At 28.0% G+C, this 20,391-nt stretch overlaps 10 protein-coding genes across 10 annotated transcripts; 6 read left to right on the top strand and 4 right to left on the bottom strand.

The window, feature by feature from the left end:
* Window positions 1-273: 273 nt before the first annotated feature.
* On the top strand, window positions 274-4,083 carry SSK22 (mitogen-activated protein kinase kinase kinase SSK22; the record flags this gene model as incomplete). Its single annotated transcript, XM_011275011.1, has 1 exon — window positions 274-4,083. The coding sequence occupies one exon, from the start codon at window positions 274-276 to the stop codon at window positions 4,081-4,083; it is 3,810 nt and encodes a 1,269-aa protein (XP_011273313.1).
* A 330-nt stretch (window positions 4,084-4,413) lies between these two features.
* On the top strand, window positions 4,414-5,943 carry RSA4 (Rsa4p; the record flags this gene model as incomplete). Its single annotated transcript, XM_011275010.1, has 1 exon — window positions 4,414-5,943. One exon carries the CDS (start codon window positions 4,414-4,416, stop codon window positions 5,941-5,943), a length of 1,530 nt encoding a protein of 509 aa, XP_011273312.1.
* A 318-nt stretch (window positions 5,944-6,261) lies between these two features.
* Window positions 6,262-6,660, top strand: IMG2 (mitochondrial 54S ribosomal protein mL49; the record flags this gene model as incomplete). Its single annotated transcript, XM_011275009.1, has 1 exon — window positions 6,262-6,660. One exon carries the CDS (start codon window positions 6,262-6,264, stop codon window positions 6,658-6,660), a length of 399 nt encoding a protein of 132 aa, XP_011273311.1.
* Window positions 6,661-6,798: 138 nt separating this feature from the next.
* ALG12 (dolichyl-P-Man:Man(7)GlcNAc(2)-PP-dolichol alpha-1,6-mannosyltransferase) lies at window positions 6,799-8,451 on the bottom strand (the record flags this gene model as incomplete). The annotated part of the gene is made up of 1 exon (XM_011275008.1): window positions 6,799-8,451. One exon carries the CDS (start codon window positions 8,449-8,451, stop codon window positions 6,799-6,801), a length of 1,653 nt encoding a protein of 550 aa, XP_011273310.1.
* A 179-nt stretch (window positions 8,452-8,630) lies between these two features.
* Window positions 8,631-9,821, top strand: ZNG1 (GTP-dependent zinc transferase; the record flags this gene model as incomplete). Its single annotated transcript, XM_011275007.1, has 1 exon — window positions 8,631-9,821. One exon carries the CDS (start codon window positions 8,631-8,633, stop codon window positions 9,819-9,821), a length of 1,191 nt encoding a protein of 396 aa, XP_011273309.1.
* Window positions 9,822-9,950: 129 nt separating this feature from the next.
* On the bottom strand, window positions 9,951-10,724 carry BN7_4382 (Peptidyl-prolyl cis-trans isomerase D; the record flags this gene model as incomplete). Its single annotated transcript, XM_011275006.1, has 1 exon — window positions 9,951-10,724. One exon carries the CDS (start codon window positions 10,722-10,724, stop codon window positions 9,951-9,953), a length of 774 nt encoding a protein of 257 aa, XP_011273308.1.
* Window positions 10,725-11,141: 417 nt separating this feature from the next.
* Window positions 11,142-14,291, top strand: SDD3 (Sdd3p; the record flags this gene model as incomplete). The annotated part of the gene is made up of 1 exon (XM_011275005.1): window positions 11,142-14,291. One exon carries the CDS (start codon window positions 11,142-11,144, stop codon window positions 14,289-14,291), a length of 3,150 nt encoding a protein of 1,049 aa, XP_011273307.1.
* Window positions 14,292-14,312: 21 nt separating this feature from the next.
* Window positions 14,313-15,197, bottom strand: BN7_4380 (DUF92 domain-containing protein; the record flags this gene model as incomplete). The annotated part of the gene is made up of 1 exon (XM_011275004.1): window positions 14,313-15,197. One exon carries the CDS (start codon window positions 15,195-15,197, stop codon window positions 14,313-14,315), a length of 885 nt encoding a protein of 294 aa, XP_011273306.1.
* A 1,321-nt stretch (window positions 15,198-16,518) lies between these two features.
* Window positions 16,519-19,467, top strand: APL3 (Apl3p; the record flags this gene model as incomplete). Its single annotated transcript, XM_011275003.1, has 1 exon — window positions 16,519-19,467. One exon carries the CDS (start codon window positions 16,519-16,521, stop codon window positions 19,465-19,467), a length of 2,949 nt encoding a protein of 982 aa, XP_011273305.1.
* A 50-nt stretch (window positions 19,468-19,517) lies between these two features.
* On the bottom strand, window positions 19,518-20,351 carry BN7_4378 (pyridoxal phosphate homeostasis protein; the record flags this gene model as incomplete). The annotated part of the gene is made up of 1 exon (XM_011275002.1): window positions 19,518-20,351. The coding sequence occupies one exon, from the start codon at window positions 20,349-20,351 to the stop codon at window positions 19,518-19,520; it is 834 nt and encodes a 277-aa protein (XP_011273304.1).
* Window positions 20,352-20,391: the final 40 nt, after the last annotated feature.

Raw genomic sequence — 20,391 nt, 5'->3', positions numbered from 1 at the left:
TCACTGATTGTGTGCTGATTGGTTTGATTCTGGTTTGTTCAGGGTATTTTGTGTGTGTACTGTGGTTTTGCTTGTCTTTAAGCGCTAAGTGACAAATAGTGAGATTGAGAACCAGGTGTTAGCAATTTTAAACAAGATTTCAATATTTTGGTGATTTCTTTCAATAAGAAGAAAACAGATATCAAAGGTTAGGTTTTAGATCAGATTAAGAAGAGAATACTGTATTATAGTTACTGAAATTGGTTATCTTTATTCTATTATTTTATATTCATAATGCAGAAGAAATTGAGTAGATCTAATTCTTCTCCAAATTCAAATACAAATGGTTCAAATCCAGGTATACCGTCAAGAAGTGAAGTACATAGAAGTACAAGTTATTCAAATAAAATCCCAGATACAACAAATTTAGCAAATGTTCATCGTTCTCCAAATAGTTCAATGGTTAATGGTCGTTCTTCATTATTAAATTCTCAAAGAACTTCACTACTGGATAATACTTATTCACCTGTAAGAACTCCATCTGGTGGTTCAAGATTAACTTCAAAACCAAGAAGTGCAAGTGGGAACAATAAAATGGTTCAACAACCTCCTCATTATATGACACAAGAACGTTCATATTTGAAAAAGATTAAAAATGATTTAGCTGATGATTATTATACAAAGGCAATTACATCTGAAACTACAGATAGTGAATTAGATTCAGATGAAGATGATGAAGATGATTTAGATATTGATTCAAAAGATTATCCAAATGGGTTAATACCCGATGAAACAAGTTTAGAAATTGAACCTTTTAGTAATTTTGATTCTTCAGATTTTGAACAAGGTAAAGAAAATCCAAAAGTTTTAGAAAGATTAGAATGGCAAACAATGTTAAGTTTAGTATTAAATGGTGATGTTGTTAGATCTGAAAAAAGAAGAATAAATACTCAAGTGGATTTTTCTTTACAAACAACTTATAAAGAAAATCTTTGGTTAGGTATAAGAGCTTATGTATTTGGACGTTCTGAAGAACAACAAAAAAAAATCATTAGTTATGGTAGAACTTTAGCTGATAGTGTCATAACTGATATTTTAAATTTTACAGTTGTTGATCAAGAAGATGCATTAAAAGAAATTAGTCAATTATTAGAAAGATATGATAATGTTAAAGAACAATGGAGAGATTCTAAAGAAATGGCTTTAGAGAAACCAATCATTGCATCTGAAGCTTTTGAAAGAAGAATTGATAGTTTAATTTCATGGAAAAATATAACTAAAGCTTTAAATAGAGAAATTAAAGTTTTGGTTGAATGGACTCAAAGTGCTAATTTAGATTTAACAGAAATAAGGAATGATGGGTTCATAAATACTTCATTTGCTGATACAATGTTGAAAGAAAAAGATATTGCATCAATTTTCCAAAGAAGAATTTTCAGACCTCATGTACCATGGATAAATAAAGCTAAATTAGCTTATCTTTCTTATAAAGATATGTTTGAAGAATTAAATTTACCAAGTTTTATCCCCAAATTATCTCAACTTTGCACATTCCCAATGCGTCTTATTCAAGAAACTTTAAAAATCCGTTTAGCTTATGCAAGAAAAATTGATAGTCCAACAATGATGATGATTGATGAAATGATTGATGATTTCCCATCTTATGTTGGATTAGCTGCAGAATTGAAAAGAGCTCAAATTGAATTTAAAAAAGGTTGGGATATTGAAATCCCAGTCCCAAATAATTTTGATGATACAGTTTTAGAATCTATAAAATATTTATTCCATCTTTTACATAGAAAGTTATTAGATGGTTCAAGAAGAGGCTTTAGAACTTTCAAAGAACCAGATGAATTAGAATATCATTGGAATCATTTGAAAAATTTTGGTTATTTTGTTGATAATGCAGGTCCTGAAATTGCTATTCAATTTTCAAGTATAACAACAAGATTAATTGCAAGATTAAATTCTTATGTATTATCACAATCAAAAGATTTAGAAACAATCGAAGATGAAAATGATATAACTAATTGGTGTGCTAATGGAATAGATAATTTTGGTGCTATAAGAAGAAAATTAGGTAAATTTTCAAATGTTATCACAAGATCTTTTAATAATTCTGCATTTTTCAGTTTAAATAGAGTTAAACCATTTTTAGAATTATTGAAAAATTCTTCACATTTTTTAATTCAAACTGGGAATTCAAGTGGTGTTTACTTTATTGCATCAAGTGATCTTTATGGTAGAGATGAAGATATCATAAAGACATTAACTGGCCAAGAAATAGGTACTGATCCTTATAAACCAGAAGCTACAATGATTGAATTAGATCAATATGAAGAAGAAAAAGAATTTGGTTATATAATAGCTGTAAGTGCTTTTAGACCAATGTTATGGGAAGGTGCTACAGTGGAAATTCAAATTCCAAATGTTCAAATTGATATTAAACCTGGTGAAGTTTTATTAATCACACAAGGTTCTTCTGCAAGATTAAAACATACAAAAGCTATTTTCACTGATATAGTTGATGATAATGTTACATTTATTGAATACAAATCAAGTATACCAAAAGTTCAAAAAGAATTAAATAAAATTGAAAGATTATTCTATAGATTGGTTCATACTTCATTAGATCAATTTTATGTTGTGAAACCAATGATACAAAAGGTTAATAATACTCATGATTCAATTTATACACTATATGTGTTTTTAAGAGATTTTTGTAAAAATCAGTTAAGAAATTCAGATAATGCAAGAAAATCTGCAATTATTCTGAAAATGATTGATTTAAGTATTGATTGGGTTAGTTATATTGTTGATGATTGTGTTCCAACTGATAAAAAAACTTTTAGATGGTGTGTTTCCGCTTTAGAATTTGCTATGGAAATTTCAAAAGGTTTTAATATTCTTGCATTAAATGAAGAACAATTTTATAAATTAAAAGAAAAAGTTGCAGGATGTATGTCATTATTAATTTCTCATTTTGATATTATGGGTGCAAGATCAAGTGAAGCTGAAAAGAAATCATTGAATAATGTTTTCAAACCAAATAGTTTACAAAATGATCATTTAATCTTACAAGCTTTTAGTGAACAAACTATGAAACAAATTGAAGCTTTAGAAGCACAACGTGCAAAAGAAACTGTTGGTAAAGTTCTTGATGATACAAATACTGAAAATCAATTCTTAACATTCTTGGCTTCATCATTTTCTTCTTTATCAATTAGATGGCAAAAGAGAAAATTTATTGGTGGTGGTACTTTTGGTAGTGTTTATTCAGCAATTAATTTAGATACAGGTGGTGTCTTGGCTGTTAAAGAGATTAGATTCCAAGATACACAATCTATAAAACAAGTTGTTCCATCAATTAAAGAAGAAATGACTGTATTGGAAATGTTAAATCATCCAAATATTGTTCAATATTATGGTGTTGAAGTTCATCGTGATAAAGTTAATTTATTTATGGAATTTTGTGAAGGTGGTTCTTTAGCAGGTCTATTGGAACATGGTAGAATTGAAGATGAAACTGTTATTCAAGTTTATGCTCTACAAATGTTTGAAGGTCTGGCATATTTACATGAAATGGGTATTGTTCATAGAGATATAAAACCTGAAAATATCTTATTAGATCATAATGGTATAATTAAATTTGTTGATTTTGGTGCAGCTAAAGTTATTGCTAAAAATTCCACAAAAAGACAAGCAACAAGACTGAATAGTATGACAGGTACACCAATGTATATGTCACCAGAAGTTATCACTGGTAATAATACATCAAGATATGGTGCTGTTGATGTTTGGTCATTAGGTTGTTGTGTTTTGGAAATGTCTACAGGTCGTAGACCATGGGCTAATTTAGATAATGAGTGGGCAATTATGTATCATATTGCAGCAGGACATTTACCACAATTTCCAGCTAAAGATCAATTAAGTGAGGCTGGTATGAAATTTTTGTGGAAATGTTTACAACAAGATCCAAATAAAAGACAAACTGCAGTGGAATTATTAAATGATCCATGGCTAGTTTCAATTAGAATTGAAGCATTTGGTGAAACAAGTGCAAGTACTTCATCTTCTGAACAATCTTCTGAATACGGAGGTTAATTGTTTTGTGTTTTGATTATTATTTTTTAATGACTATTTTATACTCTCTACTTCCAAGAATGGCGTACATTCTTTAATGATTTAATATATAATATTTTAGTATAGATTCAAAAGATTAAATTGTAGTTTATTCAAAGTTTTTCAATTGTTTCAATTGTTTTGGGATATTTGTTTATGTTTATTATGTAAGCGATGATCAAATTTTTTTTTATTCCGTATAAGTAAAAATTAAAAAAAAGTTTATCTGGAGCTCATCGCTATCTTACATTTAGCATAAAGAAAGCAAAGTCACATAAAAAGCTAAAAAGCATTTGCTAATAACATATCAAAATGGCTACTTTACTTCCTCTTCAATCAAAGAGACAAAAAAGAGAATCACAAAAACCTAGAGAAGTTGATCTAGTACCAGAAGATTTACCAAATGTTTTAATTAAATTTCAAGCTTCAGATACTGGTGATTCAGTAGGTGGTAGTATTAGAGTTCCTGGTAATATTTCAGAACAACAATTAGAACAATTACTTAACCAACTTTTAGGTGAAACTGATGAACCAGTGCCGTATTCTTTCAGTTTATTAAATGATGCTAATAAAGGTGATGTTATTGATATTAAAGATAATTTATATTCATCAGTTTTAAAACCAGGTATTAAAACAACAGAAGATTTTATGACTTTAGTTTATACACCAAGAGCTATTTTTAAAGTTAAACCAGTTACAAGATCAGCAGCTTCTATTGCAGGTCATACTTCTACAATTTTATGTACACAATTTGCACCACATACAAGTTCCAAAATGGTTACAGGTGCAGGTGATTCAACTGCAAGAATATGGGATTGTGAAACTAAAACTCCTCAATATATTTTAAAAGGTCATACAAATTGGGTTTTATGTGTTTCATGGTCACCAGATGGTGAAAAAATTGCTACAGGTAGTATGGATAATACTATTAGATTATGGAGTGAAAAGGGTGAATCATTAGGTGGTGCTTTAAAAGGTCATACCAAATGGATAACGTCATTAGCATGGGAACCTTATCATCTTGTTAAACCAGGTGATAGTCCAAAATTAGCTTCAGCTTCTAAAGATGGTACCATTAAGATTTGGGATACTTCAAGAAGAGTTGCTTTAATGACATTAAGTGGACATAGTTCATCAGTTTCATGTGTTAAATGGAGTGGTGAAGGTGTTATTTATTCTGCTTCTCATGATAAAACTATCAAAGTTTGGAATGCAAAAGATGGTAGAGTTATTAATACATTGAAATCACATGCTCATTGGGTTAATCATTTATCATTATCAACAGATTATGCATTAAGAATGGGTCCTTTTGATCATACAGGTGTTAAACCAGCAAATCAAAAAGAAGGTATCAAGAAGGCAAGACAATTATATGAAAAAGCTGCTAAAATAAATGGTGTTATTGAAGAAAGAGTTGCTACTGCAAGTGATGATTTTACAATGTATTTATGGGAACCATTAAAATCTGGTAAACCAATATGTCGTATGACTGGTCATCAAAAACTTGTTAATCATGTTCAATTTTCACCAGATGGTAGAAATTTAGTTTCTGCATCATTTGATAATTCAATTAAATTATGGGATGGTAGAACTGGTAAATTTATTACTACATTTAGAGGTCATGTTGCAGCAGTTTATCAAACAGCTTGGTCATCAGATTGTAGATTATTAGTTAGTTGTTCCAAAGATACCACTTTGAAAGTTTGGGATATTAGAACCAAGAAACTTTCAGTGGATTTACCAGGTCATCAAGATGAAGTTTATTCAATTGATTGGAGTGTTGATGGTAGAAGAGTTGCAAGTGGTGGTAAGGATAAACATGTTAGATTATGGACTCATTAGAAGAATAGATGAGATAGTTTTTTGTGAATCAGTAATTTAGAGACTCGACATATAATTAGCACTAATTTCATCTTAATTAACTAAATCAATTGGCTTTAAATTTGTAATTAAAAGTTGTTTAAAATGTATAAAGTCTATATAAATTTTACCCTCGGATCAAAAATATCACGTGTTTGTGCCTCGGATTTCCTCTTTTTCGCGCTCAAAAAAATATCAACATCATTTTTGAAAAATGAATAAAGTATAAATGATTTTGAAAAGTTGAATAGAAGAAGATCAACAACAACTATTTTGTTCATATCAAATATCATTATCATAATGTTTCGTCAACAAGCATCCATAATATCGTCATCACTTAATCGTCAAATAAGGCTAAAATCCCACCAAGTTCCAAAATTCCCAAAATTAGAAAATATCACAGTTAAAGATCTTGGATTTGGTTCAGAAATAAATACTTTAGGATTTTCAAAAACTTATAATTTACAAAGAACAAAATTTAATAAATTACCAATTTATACCGAATATAAAGGTGGAAATGTTCCATATACAGAATTAAGAAAAATTCATGGTGATATTATACAATTAAGAAATGATTTACAAGCTGCTTTACCTGAAGCTAAATTAGATGATTTTAAAGTTATTATGGAATCTAAAAAAATATTAATTAAAGGTAATTATAAGAAAAAATTAAATTCAATTTTAAGTCATAGTTTTTAAGTAATATAGAAAAAAACCTCTGGATATCAAGGGTTCAAATGTCATGTAAATATACGAAATTTTATAAAGATATAATATAACCAACATCGTAAAAACATTCATATTATACAAAAACAACATCCTATATACCAAGGTTTTTCAAATATTTTTCAATAATTGAACAATTTTTTCATGTTCTTTAGAATTTAATTCAACTTTAGTATAAATATAAAGATAATCTTGTTGAACAAATAATAAATTAAATAAATTCATAATTGGATTTAAATTCCTAGATTTAATTGTCACCTTAATTAAATCTAATAAAAATTCTGGAGTTATTGATTTAATTAATGAAGTATTTATACCAGCAAACCCCTTAATAGAATCTAATTTAAACCATTTAAATCCTTTAATTTTAGTTAAATTACTTGAATCTGAAACATCAGTAATTAAATAATCAAATGATTCCCATTTTGTAGATAATTCTTGGAAATCTTCAGTTTTATCATAAATTATTTGTAAATTTGGAGTTTCATTAATTTCTCCAAATAATGTAACACCAGTCATACAAGCTGGTACATCTAAATGAACATTAATTGGATTAGAAAGTTTCCCAGTTTTAGCATTGTTCAATATAATTCCATTTAATTCTTGTAATGCAACACCGCCTGGATAATTTAATGATGAAGCTTTTAACCAAAAACTTGATATAGCAAATGAAATTAATGAAGATCCAAACACTAAAAGGACCAAAATTTTATAAACAATTGATTTTGAAGCTCTTTTGGTTAATTCTGATGCACCATTAGCACCAACTAAAGTTAGAACTGGGATTATATAAACAATAAATCTCCATTCCTTATGTGGTTGAATTGAAATTATGGAAACATATAATAATGAACTTATTGATAATATAGAGAATGAATTATTACCTGTATGATCATTTATAATACCATAACCTTGTAATGCTAAAACTGTTGGAGGTAAGAAAATTGTTAATAAATATTTTGTAAAATAAGTATAAATTGGCTCCACACCCCAATTTTCACTTTTACCATCAATAACATTATATATAAAACTTTCTAATTCTGGTACTAATGGTCTTTGCCAGAAAAAACTATCAATACCACCACTAATCAAAATACCAATAACCCCACCGATAATTGAAGATTTAACTAATTGTCCAAAACTAACTTTTTTGAAAACAAACAAGGTGAAACCTAAGGATAATGTTAATGCCAATAATTCAATTCTGAAAACAACAGTAGCAAATGATAATATTGAAATACCAGTTGAATAATCATTTGTAATAATTTTAGAAATTGCAAAATTTATTAATGGTAAAACAATAAAATTTGGTAAAGTTCTTGAAGAATAATAAATTAAATGAAATTGTGAAATTGTCAAAGCAATAAACCAAAAATTAATATAATTATGATGGTTCTTCTGTTTTAATTTCTTATCATTTTGTTTAATTTGATATAATACGGAATCTTTTAATATAATTAAACCCATAGCATTTAATAACCCCAAGACACCACGAGTCAATATTTGTAAATCCAAATCAGTAATCTCCTTTTCCAACACCAATTGAACCGGTTTCAATAATATACTCAAGATCAAAGAACCTAAGAAAGTTCTTGGAACAGCACCTGGGAACACAGTATGATCATATTGCGAAACATCAAGCCCATAAGTCAAATGATCATGGATTGCTTGGATATTGAAACTCTCTTCAACTTTTGTAAAAGGTGAATAGAACAAATGGACTGAGATGACCACCACAAGAATTGAATCAATGGCTGAAACCATTTTGTTTTGGTGGATTGATTGAAATTTTGGAGTAAATTGGTGACGTTTTGATGGGTATTATTGTTTTTATTTGCTTTTCATATTTCCGAGTATTTTTTTATATAGAGAAATAATTTTGACGGACTTGAACTATACCAATTTAGTGTCAAAATTATATTTGGATCAGTTAATAGAATAAAATGAGTGGATTTGATGATATTCCTGAACTTGTGACTGGGGAAGAAGAGGATCTAGAAGAAAGATTGGAAAAAATCCAAGTTGATTCAAGGTTACGCAGAGAAAAAGTATTAAATTTAAATAAATCATTAGAATCAAATAATAGTAATAATGAGTTAAATAAGAAAATCCCTATAACTATAATCACAGGTTATTTAGGTTCAGGGAAAAGTACATTATTAGATCATATTGCTCAAAAAGGTGGTAAAAAATTAGCTGTGATATTGAATGAATTTGGTAATTCTAGTGAAATTGAAAAAAGTTTAACAGTAACAAGTGGTGATGAAACTTATCAAGATTGGTTAGATTTAGGTAATGGATGTCTTTGTTGTTCAGTTAAAGATATTGGTGTGAAGGCAATTGAAGATTTAATTGCAAGAAGTGCTGATAAGATTGATTATATTCTTCTTGAAACTTCAGGAATTGCAGATCCAGCACCTATTGCACGTATGTTTTGGCTTGATGATGGATTGAAAAGTAATGTTTATATTGATGGTGTTGTTACTGTATTAGATTCTGAACATATAGAGACTTGCTTGAGTGATTTTGGTGGTCATTGGCATAAATCAAATGGGATGGAATTTCTTGAAGATGGTATTACTACTGCACATTTACAAATTGCATTAGCTGATGTTATATTATTAAATAAAATGGATAAATTATCTGGAAATTCAGCAAATTTATTGGAAACAGTTCAAAAAATTAATTCTATAGCACCTATTTATGAAACTAAATTTGGTGATATAGATATTAATAAGATATTAGATCTTCATGCATTTGAAAAAAATATTAAAATAAATGAAATAATTGAAGAAAATAAAGGAAGTTTCCATGATTCAAGAATTTCCACCATATCATTTGAATTCAATTTATTACAACCCATTGATTTCCATAATTTAGAAAAATTTATACAAAATTCTCTTTGGGAAAATAAAATCCAAGGTAAAAATGTTGAAATTCATAGATCAAAAGGTATAATTATAAAATCTGATGGTGAAAATTTTGTATTACAAGGTGTTAGAGATACTTATGATTTGATTGAAGATGCTAAGACTGAATTAAAAAATTCAAGATTAGTATTTATTGGTAAGAATCTTGATAAGGGGGATTTGATTAAAGAATTTGAAGAGTATACTGGTATAACGCCATTTTAAAAATAAACGAGAAATAACTGTATATATAAGCTGTATATATGAATAAAAAGAATTGAGAAAATATAAAGATAAATAAATTAAAAGAGTCTGATTAGCGAAAAAAAAAAAAATGGGTATTAGTGGAATTATTTAATCTTCAGAATCTTTCATTGAAGCATATCTTGGTTCTTTTTGATAATATTTAACACCAGCATAAATAACAACAAGTAAGATTAAAGCAATAAATACCACACCAAACTTATTATTGGAAACTTCAGGATCAGATTTTTCTTTATAAGATTCAATTTGATCGTCAGTAATTAAATTATTTCTTTCACCATAAGATTTTATAATTTTAACATCAATTTCAGGTTTATCATTTTGATCAGTTTTAACTTTTTGAATTTTTTCCAAAATTAAATTTAAACCTTCCAGGACTTGACCAAATACAACATGTTTACCATCTAACCAACTTGTAACCACAGTTGTTATGAAAAATTGTGAACCATTTGTATCCTTACCGGCATTTGCCATTGATAATCTACCAACCTTATCATGTTTTAATTCAAAATTTTCATCTTCAAATCTTTCACCATAAATAGACCAACCACCAAAACCTCTCCCTGTAGCAAAATCACCACCTTGAACCATAAAATCATTTATAATTCTATGGAATATGGTATTATTAAAACCTCTATTATTTTCCCCCATTTCCGTTGCTAATATAAAGAAATTATCAACAGTTTTAGGAACAACAGAACCAAATAAACCTATTTTAACAGTACCCATGAATTCATCACCATGAGCTATATCAAAATAAACATAATGTGTTATTGGAGGATCATTGTTCTCACCAACTGGTGCTGGTGCAGCAAACGCGTATGATATGAATAAAATGAGGAAACTGAGTATACTAAACTTCATGGGGGTGAAACACGTCTATTCTATAAGTATTAATCACTGACTGATCTCCTAACTTCAACAATTAGACCACAACTAGAGTTCAAACTAACAATAATTATACTAGTTGATCAAAAAACGTTTTACTTTTGTCTCAAGACTAAATTTTATGGATCGCTCGCAGATATAAAAATAGATCCTCAACGCATCGCTTCAAGAAGCATAAAAACATCCAGAAAAACAAAAAAAACAAAAAAAAAAAATTTGACAAGAATTTTTTGATTATGTAATGATTATGTAATATGTGATTTATTCGCGAATTTTTAGCCGCTGGTATTATTATAATGGCAAATTCAAATAAACAAATATTGTTTTGGTGATTCCTTCCACTGGTTTATGCTCAAGAATCTTTCTAGATTGGTAAATCAAAGGTTGAGAATCATGACAGGATCAAACTTTGAGCAGATTGCTAATTTCGACGTGGAATACGCTCCTTCTTCCATCAAGAAATGGAGATCTAAAAGAACTGGTCTTCAAGCTGTTCATATTGATAAAGAATCACCAATTGTTAATGGGTTTTTCGCTGTTGCTACTGAAGTGGAAGATGATAGTGGTACTCCTCATACATTAGAACATTTGGTATTTATGGGATCTAAGAAATATCCTTATAAAGGTTTATTAGATACTTTAGGTAATATTGCATTTTCTTCAACAAATGCTTGGACTGCTACTGATCAAACTGTTTATACTTTAACCACTGCTGGTTGGGAAGGTTTTAAATTATTATTACCAATCTATTTGGATCATATCTTAAATCCAACTCTTACAGATGAAGCTTGTTATACCGAAGTTTATCATGTTGATGGTGATGGTAAAGAAAAAGGTGTTGTATTTTCTGAAATGCAAGGTATTCAAAATCAACCATGGTTTTTATCCGCTTTAGATACTCAAAGAGCCTTATATCATGAAAAATCAGGATATTCCTCTGAGACTGGTGGGCTTATGGAAAATTTAAGAGTCTTATCAAATGATACAATTAGAAAATTTCATGAATCTTCATATAGACCAAGTAATCTTTGTGTTATATTAACTGGTACAATTGATGAATCAGAATTTTTACAATTATTAGATAAATTTGATGATGAATTACCTGATTTAAATAATGAAAGTGAAATTTATAGACCTTTTGTTGATTCAAAATATCCAATTATTCCATTACCACAAAAAATTATTAAAACTATTGAATTCCCTGATAAAGATGAATCTCATGGTGAATTAAGTATTAGTTGGATTGGTCCAAAACATGAAGAATATGAAGAAGACCTTGCAATCACTTTGTTATTAGATTATTTAACTGAATCTTCAGTTGCTTTATTAACCAAAAATCTTGTTGAAATTGATGAACCTTTAGCAAGTGATTTAGAAGCAAATACTGATGATTATACACATACAATCCCATATATTAAATTAAATGATGTTCCAACTGATAAATTAGAATATGCTAAAAATGAATTATTTAGATTATTAAAAGAACATGCTACTGTGGAGAATTTTGATTTAACAAGAGTTCGTGAAATTGTGGCAAATGCAAAAGATAAATTAATCTTTGCAGTGGAAAAATCTGAAGATATCCTTGCAGATTCTGTTATTACTGATTTCTTATATTCAGATTTAGAAGGGAAATATCTTTCAACTAATTTAAGAGCTTTAAATGATTATAAGGCAATTTCTGAATGGTCAATTGAACAATGGGTTGATTTATTTCAAAAATATTTAATTAATAATCATCCAGCTATTGTTATTGCCAAACCATCCAAGGCATTATATAAGAAAGTTAAAGATGATAATAAAAAATTATTACAAAATAGAAAAGAAAAATTAGGTGAAGATGGATTAGCTGAATTAAAGGAAAAATTAGATAAAGTTCAAGCTATTAATGATGCACCAATTCCAAATGAAATTTTAGAATCTTTCCCTAAACCAGATCCTTCAAAAATTAAATTTATTAATACAACTTCAATTGCAGTTGGTTTAAATAAAGATTATGAAAATGATTTATCAAATGAATTTGTTTCTAAAATTTTACAAAATACTCCTCAAAATTTCCCATTATATATAAATATCGATCAATTTAAATCAGAATTTATTTCAATTGATATTTTATTATCTTCATTAGAAATCCCACAAGATTTATTACCATATTTTGATATTTTTTCAGAATTATTTACATTACCTTTAGAAATCAATGGTAAAACAATTCCATATGAGCAAGTTATTAAAGATTTACAAAATGATACAGTGGAAGCTTATTTCTATACTGCTTTTAATAATCAATTTAGTGAATTAATTGATGCTAAAATTCAAGTTAAAAAACAAGATTATTATAAGGCAATTGATTGGTTTAAGAAAATTTTTTGGAATACAAAATTTGATGAATCAAGAATTAAAGTTACTGTTGATAAATTATTAAATGCATTACCATCTACAAAAAGAAGTGGTATGTCAATGTTAACTTCTTTAACTGTTAGAACTTCATTCACTGAAAGATCTATAAAACATGCAAAAGATTCATTATATACTGAAAATTTTTTCAAAGAAATTTCATCCAAGATTGAAAATGGTCAATTTAAAGAAATTGAAGAAAATTTAGAATCAATTCGTTCAAAATTATTTAATACCAATAATCTTAGAATTATTATAAGTGGTGATTTATCAAATATTGAAAATCCAATCAAATCATGGGAACATTTAATTCAAAATCAACCAATTTCCTCTAAACCATTAGTTCCAATCCCACGTACTTTTAACGTTCGTACAGAATTAGGTAAATCTTTATCTAAAAAAGTTAAAATCATTACAGCACCAGCTTCAGAATCAACATTTTTATTAGCATCAACTAAAGTTCCAACAGATTATCATAATGAAGATTCTGCTGCAATTGCATTAGCTGCATCTTATTTACAAGCTGTTGAAGGTCCATTTTGGAGAGGTATTAGAGGTACAGGTTTAGCATATGGGGCAAATGTTTCAAGAAGTGTTGAAACTGGTCAATTATCTTTTGATATTTATAGAGGTGCTGATGCTATTGGTGCTTTTAAAGTTGCTTCTAAGATTGTTAATGATTTAGCTGATGGTACTGTTAAATTGGATAAGAATTTAATTCAAGGTGCTGTTAGTAGTTTAGTTAATTCAATTGCTTCATCAGAATCTAATTATTATACTGCAGCTGCTACAAAATATGTTGATAATGTCTTGAAGAAAAGAGGTCCAGATTTTAATAATAAATTTATTGAACAAATTTCAAAAATTACTGAAGATGATTTAGTTAAAGTTTTACAAAAATATTATGTTAAATTATTTAATTCTGAATCTTCAGTTATTTTCATTTGTTCTCATCCATCAAAAGCTAAAGAATTGAATGATTTTTTCACTGATTTGAAATATGAAGTTTCAGTTGAAGAAGTTCCAAGTTCAAAAGATGATCAAGGTGATGAAGAAGAAGATGATGATGATGAAGAAATGGATTCTGAAGAATATACAGATGAATCAGGTAGTGAAGAAGATTCAGAAGATGAATCTGATGAAGAATAGGCATTTCATATATATATTCATTCAAAACAATATAGAATAAAGACCTATAGACAATAAAGTTGTAATTGTAGCCATTAATACATTAACCCCATTATTACTTAATAAATCATAACCTGATACAATTTTAACTTTATCATTATTTTGTAAATATTCATTTGTGATTTTTCCACCACCTAATGCCTCAAGTATTTTACCTTCTTGATTATCAACAATTGAAGCTTGTAATAAAGCACCTAATAATGAATCGATAATTGTACCTAATAATCCTGTAATTGTAAAGAAAATAAAATGTGAAATTTTATCATTTTCAAATGAAAATATTGAAACTCCACTAATTAAAGCTGAGCCTAAAATACCACTTAATAATCCAACTTTAGATACACCACCATTTGTACCTGGTGGAACTGTCTTGAAAGTTGTAATTAAAAAAGGGTCTGATTTTGATAATATGCCTAATTCACTTGACCAAGTATCTGCAATAACTGCAGTATATTGAGCTATTATACCAGTTTTCAATAATGTTTGATAACGTTCATTTGTTGTAAACACTAGGGCAATAAGTAATATAGTGGCAACTATTGAATTTGATAATACTTGGATATGAGTTCTTTGATCATGAGATTTAGTTAATGAAGATTTCTCTTTTGGTGTTTTAGTTAATTTAGATTTAATATTTTCTTTATATTTTGTAGCTTTTGAAGAAGTTAAGTAAAAAGTGACAATTAAAGTTAGGTATAAGTTTGATGGAGGTAATGAATGAATGAAACCTGTGATTAAAGCTGCTAATATACCTGAATTTGTTAATGATTTGTGTGAATATGATCTATATGCAATATAAACTAGGACTAAACCTCTTGCAATGATGGAATAGTAATTATCCAATGAGATGATATTCAAATCAGGCATTTTGAGAGTGGATCAGGTATAAATGAAATGATTTATGGTGAAGATCTGGTCAATTGATGTGTGAATTATGTTCAATTGGATAAAATTTTTAAAAGGAATGAAATCTTTAAGGATTCTATGCATTATAAATATCAATTTATATTAACTTGATTATGTAAGCACAGGGTTTCATACAAAAACTCTAATAAAACAGCGAAAAGTTGACCATTTTGAACCATTTATGGTCAATTAATAATTTAATACAATTCAATAATATTCTAAACAACTTTCTGAAGCAGGTTTTTCTAAAAAAATTAAAAGTTGAAAATATTGTCAACATGATTAATTTTATTTTAAATTCCAAATACTGATAGTCTTAAAAAATTCAAAATTTCAAAGCCGGAATTTCACTAATATAAATACACAGGGAATATTTTCAGCTAATTTAGATAATTACTTTTTAGTTTCAATCACAATCACCAATTTGTTGTTAAGTTATGATATTTTAAATAAATCACTAAAAGCTATAAGTGTCTCGGCCGACTGTCAGATACTGCACTTACCGGGTACACACCAAATAAATAATATACAAATAATCCAGATTTAAACATGTTTTCACCGAGCCAAATATTTTCTAATGTAGCTAATAATGTATATCATAGCTTCAAATTTATCAAAATGTACTTTATTTGAATATAAATGTTGTTGTTCTTTATAAATTTGAAGAAACATGACATTGGTCACGTGATACATAATATACCGAGTCAACTTTTCAATCTCTTACAATTTTAACAAGTTGCCTGTTAGTTTAGTGGTTATAAGCCGCGAAAATTAGCAGGGGACTAGGTGCCGGAGGCTATGCCAAAATTTTCCGTGATAGTTTAGTGGCTAGAATCACCGTTTGTCGCGAATTTTGTTCTGACAGTACATGGTAGACCGGGGTTCAATTCCCCGTCGCGGAGCACTTATTTTTTTGCATTTTTTTCAAATTTTTTTCAACAATCCATACTTTAGAAGATGTTTAAATCTTTTTTAAACATGATTAGAGTATGAATAAGATAATAGTAACTCTGAACCATATGATATACTGCTCATTGTACCTGTTTATTACCTTAACAATTGATGATTTTGTCATATTCAACTTCGCGATGTTTCCGATATTTATAGAATTCCGCGTTTTGCATTTTTACCGATATTGAATTCACGGTATTATGATTTTGATCTGTTTTGATCTATTTTGATTTGACATTTTAACCATCAATTTTTGAATAATTAAGACGAGAGTGTCTTCCATTGATTGGTACGTCATACAAAATTTCATCTGGTAGGGCTCGTTTTTATCATGGCTGGGAATATGAAAGGTTTACAGCAATTTATTGCTGACCTTCGGACGGTAAATGCTAAAGAAGAACAAGACAAAAGAATAAATTCAGAAATTGTTAATATACAAAAACAATTTAGTTCAGGTTCAAAATTAACTGGTTATCAAAGGAAAAAATATGTGTCAAAATTAATTTATATTTATTTAACAATTAGTTGTAATGTTTCTCAATTAAATTTATCATTTGGTCATAATCAAATTATTGAATTATTATCATCAAAATTATATTCTGAAAAATCAATTGGTTATTTAGCTATTAATTTATTAATCTCAACTAATAACAAATCAGACTCAGAAGCTGATTTCCTTTTATTAGTTGTGAACTCCCTTAAAAATGATTTAAGTTCCCCAGATATTGAACATAATTTATTAGCTTTACAATGTATTGCAACTTTAGGTAATGAAACATGGGCAAATTTCCTAAGTGAAGATGTTTTCCAAATTCTTCGATCACCAACTTCAACTCCATTACTAAAGAAAAGATCTTCATTAGCATTAATAAAATTAGTTGAATCAAGTCCTGAAATATTTGCAAGACATTCACCATGGATCCCAAGAATTTTAACATTATGTGATGATAATGATTTAGGTGTTGTTTTATCAATTTTACCCTTAATTCAATTCATTGCTAAATATATTGATTTTGAACAATCTCAAAGAATAATACCAACTTTAGCTAAAAAATTAAATTTGTTAATTATGGAACCTTCCAAAATTCAAGATCATTATTTTTTTGGACAAATTGCAAATCCTTGGTTGATTGTTAGATTATGTGGATTATTAGAAACTTTAATACCAAGTGTTGAATATTTAGATATTGATTTAAATACATTAAGAATCCTGAGATCTTGTGTTTCCAAAACAATTGAATTTACTACCAAAAAAACACCTGACTTAGCCGTGAGAAATGCTCATAATTCAGTTTTATTTGCCATAATTGGTCTTGCAAGTCATTTAGACCCTTCACCAGAAGCCCTTGCATCTTCAATTGATGCTATAACAAAATTATTAGATTCAAATGAAACAAATACAAGATATCTTGCATTGAATTCATTAATTTCATTAAGTTCATCAGGTGGAGCATATTCATTACAAACTTCAAGAAAACATTTATTAAAAATTTTCCATTTGTTAAGAGATCATGATGTTTCAATTTGTAGGAAATCATTAGATTTAATTTATACATTAACTGATTCAAATACTATAGAATTTGTTGTGGGGGAATTGATTAAAACTTTAACATTATCAGATCATGTATTAAAATCAGAAATTGCTATAAAAGTTTCAGTTTTAAGTGAAAAATTTGCTAAAGATCCCCTTTGGTTTGTCAAGACAATGTTGGAATTAATTGACCAGGTGGGGGTTATATTAGATGAATCCATATGGGAAAGAGTTGTTCAAATTGTGGTTAATAATGAAAATTTACATAAATTTACATGTTTAGAATTGATGAAATATATTACCAAACAAAATTTTGCAGAACCAATGGTCAAGATATCTGCTTATTTATTAGGTGAATTTGGTATATTAATTGCAGATGAATATTCAATTCATCAACAAATGGAAATATTATCAACTATATATTTTTATGTTTCAAATTCCACCAGGGCAATGTTATTAACTACATTTTTAAAATTACAAAAAACAAATTTAAATGATAAAATTATGAAATCAAAATTAATTAAATTTCTAAGTACAGAAATTAATTCAATAGATTCAGAATTACAACAACGTGCCGTGGAATATTTAGCAATGATTCAAAAATTAAACACTAAAAATGGTGAAATCTTATTTCATATAGTATTTGATGAACAACCAGTTTTCAATAGTATTCAAAATCCTTTATTACATAGGTTAGGTAATATTGATGTTAAAAAATCATTATTAGTTAAAAGTACAGATGATTTAACCAAAAAATTAAATACTCAATCAAATGATTTAATTGAAGTATCAGATGAAGGTAGTGATTATGAAGATAATGATACACCAAGACAAATTACTCAACAATTTAATGATCCATTTGGATCATCAGCACCAACAACTGGAACCACAACCACCAGCACTACAACAACTGCACCATCATCAGCTTCATCAAGAGCTAAATCACCACCACCAAAACCTGCACCAAGAAAATCAACAGCCGTGGTGGCTCCATTAACACCAAATTGGGATAAAGGATTTTATAGAATTTTTGAATTTAATCAAGGTATTTTTTTTGAAAATTCATTACTCAAGATTATATTAAGGATAAATAAATCAAATTTACAAAAAGATTTAATTTCATTTACGTTAACATATTTAAATAAATCTCCAAGACCTTTAAGTTCATTTATAACAAGTTTATCAGAATATAAAACTATAAAACCAAATTTTATTGTTAATTTATTAGAATTACCAGAAACTGATATTGAAATTGATGAGAAAACTTCATCACATATCGAGGTGCTATTAAGATCACCATTTTCTATTGATGAAATACCAAATTTAAGAATTCAATTCAATTCAGGTGGTGGGTTTAATAATATTAAATTAAAATTACCAATTTTCTTGAATAAATTCATTACACCAACCGTATTACCATTCCCACAATTTTTATCACATTGGAAACAAATTGATACTTTAGGAAACCAAGGTGAATCAATACATGAAATATATTCAGAAAGAGTTAATGATAGAGCATGGTTATTAAGATTTATTGATAAATTAGGATTTGCACATATTGAACAAAATAGTGAATTATTTATATTTGCAGCAGGGATATTACATACTAGTTCACAGGGAACTTTTGGTACTTTAATGAAGGTTAAAATTATCGATGATTATAATTTAGAATTTAGGATTAGAGCAACTTCACCAAATTTAAGTTCTTATTTGATGACTTCAATTGTTAATTTTTTTGAACATTCATGAATATCAGAGGGCGATTAAATTATTTATTAAATAAGTTTATATATATATGATTATTTTTGTTCTTTAATCTCATCTTTTGTAAGTCTTGAACCAAAAATTGCAGACCCAATTCTAACATAAGAAGTTCCTTGTCTTATAGCTTCTTCAAAATCAGCAGTCATACCCATTGAAAGTTTTAAATTTAGGTTATATTTTGTATTCAATTGTTTTTGTAATTCAACAAGGACTTTAAAATCTTTGTTTTCACCTTCAGATGTTGATTGTTCATATGAAGCAATACCCATTAATCCTTCTAAATTTAAAGATTTTGCATCTTTAGTAATATATTGAATTAATTCATCAATTCCTTCGAAATCATCAGGTTTTAAACCAGATTTTTGTGATTCATTTGATGCATTTATTTGTAAATAAATATTTATGATACTTCCATTTACACCACTTCTTGAATCATTAAGTTTTTTAGCCTTTTTCAAAGAATCAATAGTTTCCACAGAATGTAAATTTTCAATATTATTTGATAAATCTTTACATTTATTTGATTGTAATCCACCAATGAAATGCCATTTAATATCTTTTGGTAAAATTGAAGCTTTACTAATTAATTCTTGAGTATAATTTTCACCAAAATGACGAACACCATGATCATAAAGAGCTTTGATATCACTAGCAGGTTTATACTTAGAAACAGCGACTAATTCCACAGGATGATTGATTGAATCAGGTCTTGATTTAACGGATTCTTGAACTTTGGAATATATAGAATCATAATTTGCAATCAATTCTTGTACTCTAGCAGTAGATGGTTCTTCTAAGGACATTATGCGGGTTGGTGATTTATATAGTATGGCAGAAGTTGTGAATGATTTGAAGAATCTAAGTGACATAAACTGGAGATCTTTGTGTGATGAGCAGGTATCTTGGTAT

The sequence above is a fragment of the Wickerhamomyces ciferrii genome, contig 00156 (assembly GCF_000313485.1).
Source record: "Wickerhamomyces ciferrii WGS project CAIF00000000 data, strain NRRL Y-1031 F-60-10, contig 00156, whole genome shotgun sequence".
Taxonomy (NCBI): Eukaryota; Fungi; Ascomycota; class Saccharomycetes; order Phaffomycetales; family Wickerhamomycetaceae; genus Hansenula; species Hansenula ciferrii.
Note: the sequence above shows the minus strand (reverse complement) of the source record. Positions and strands in the feature narration are given on the sequence as shown.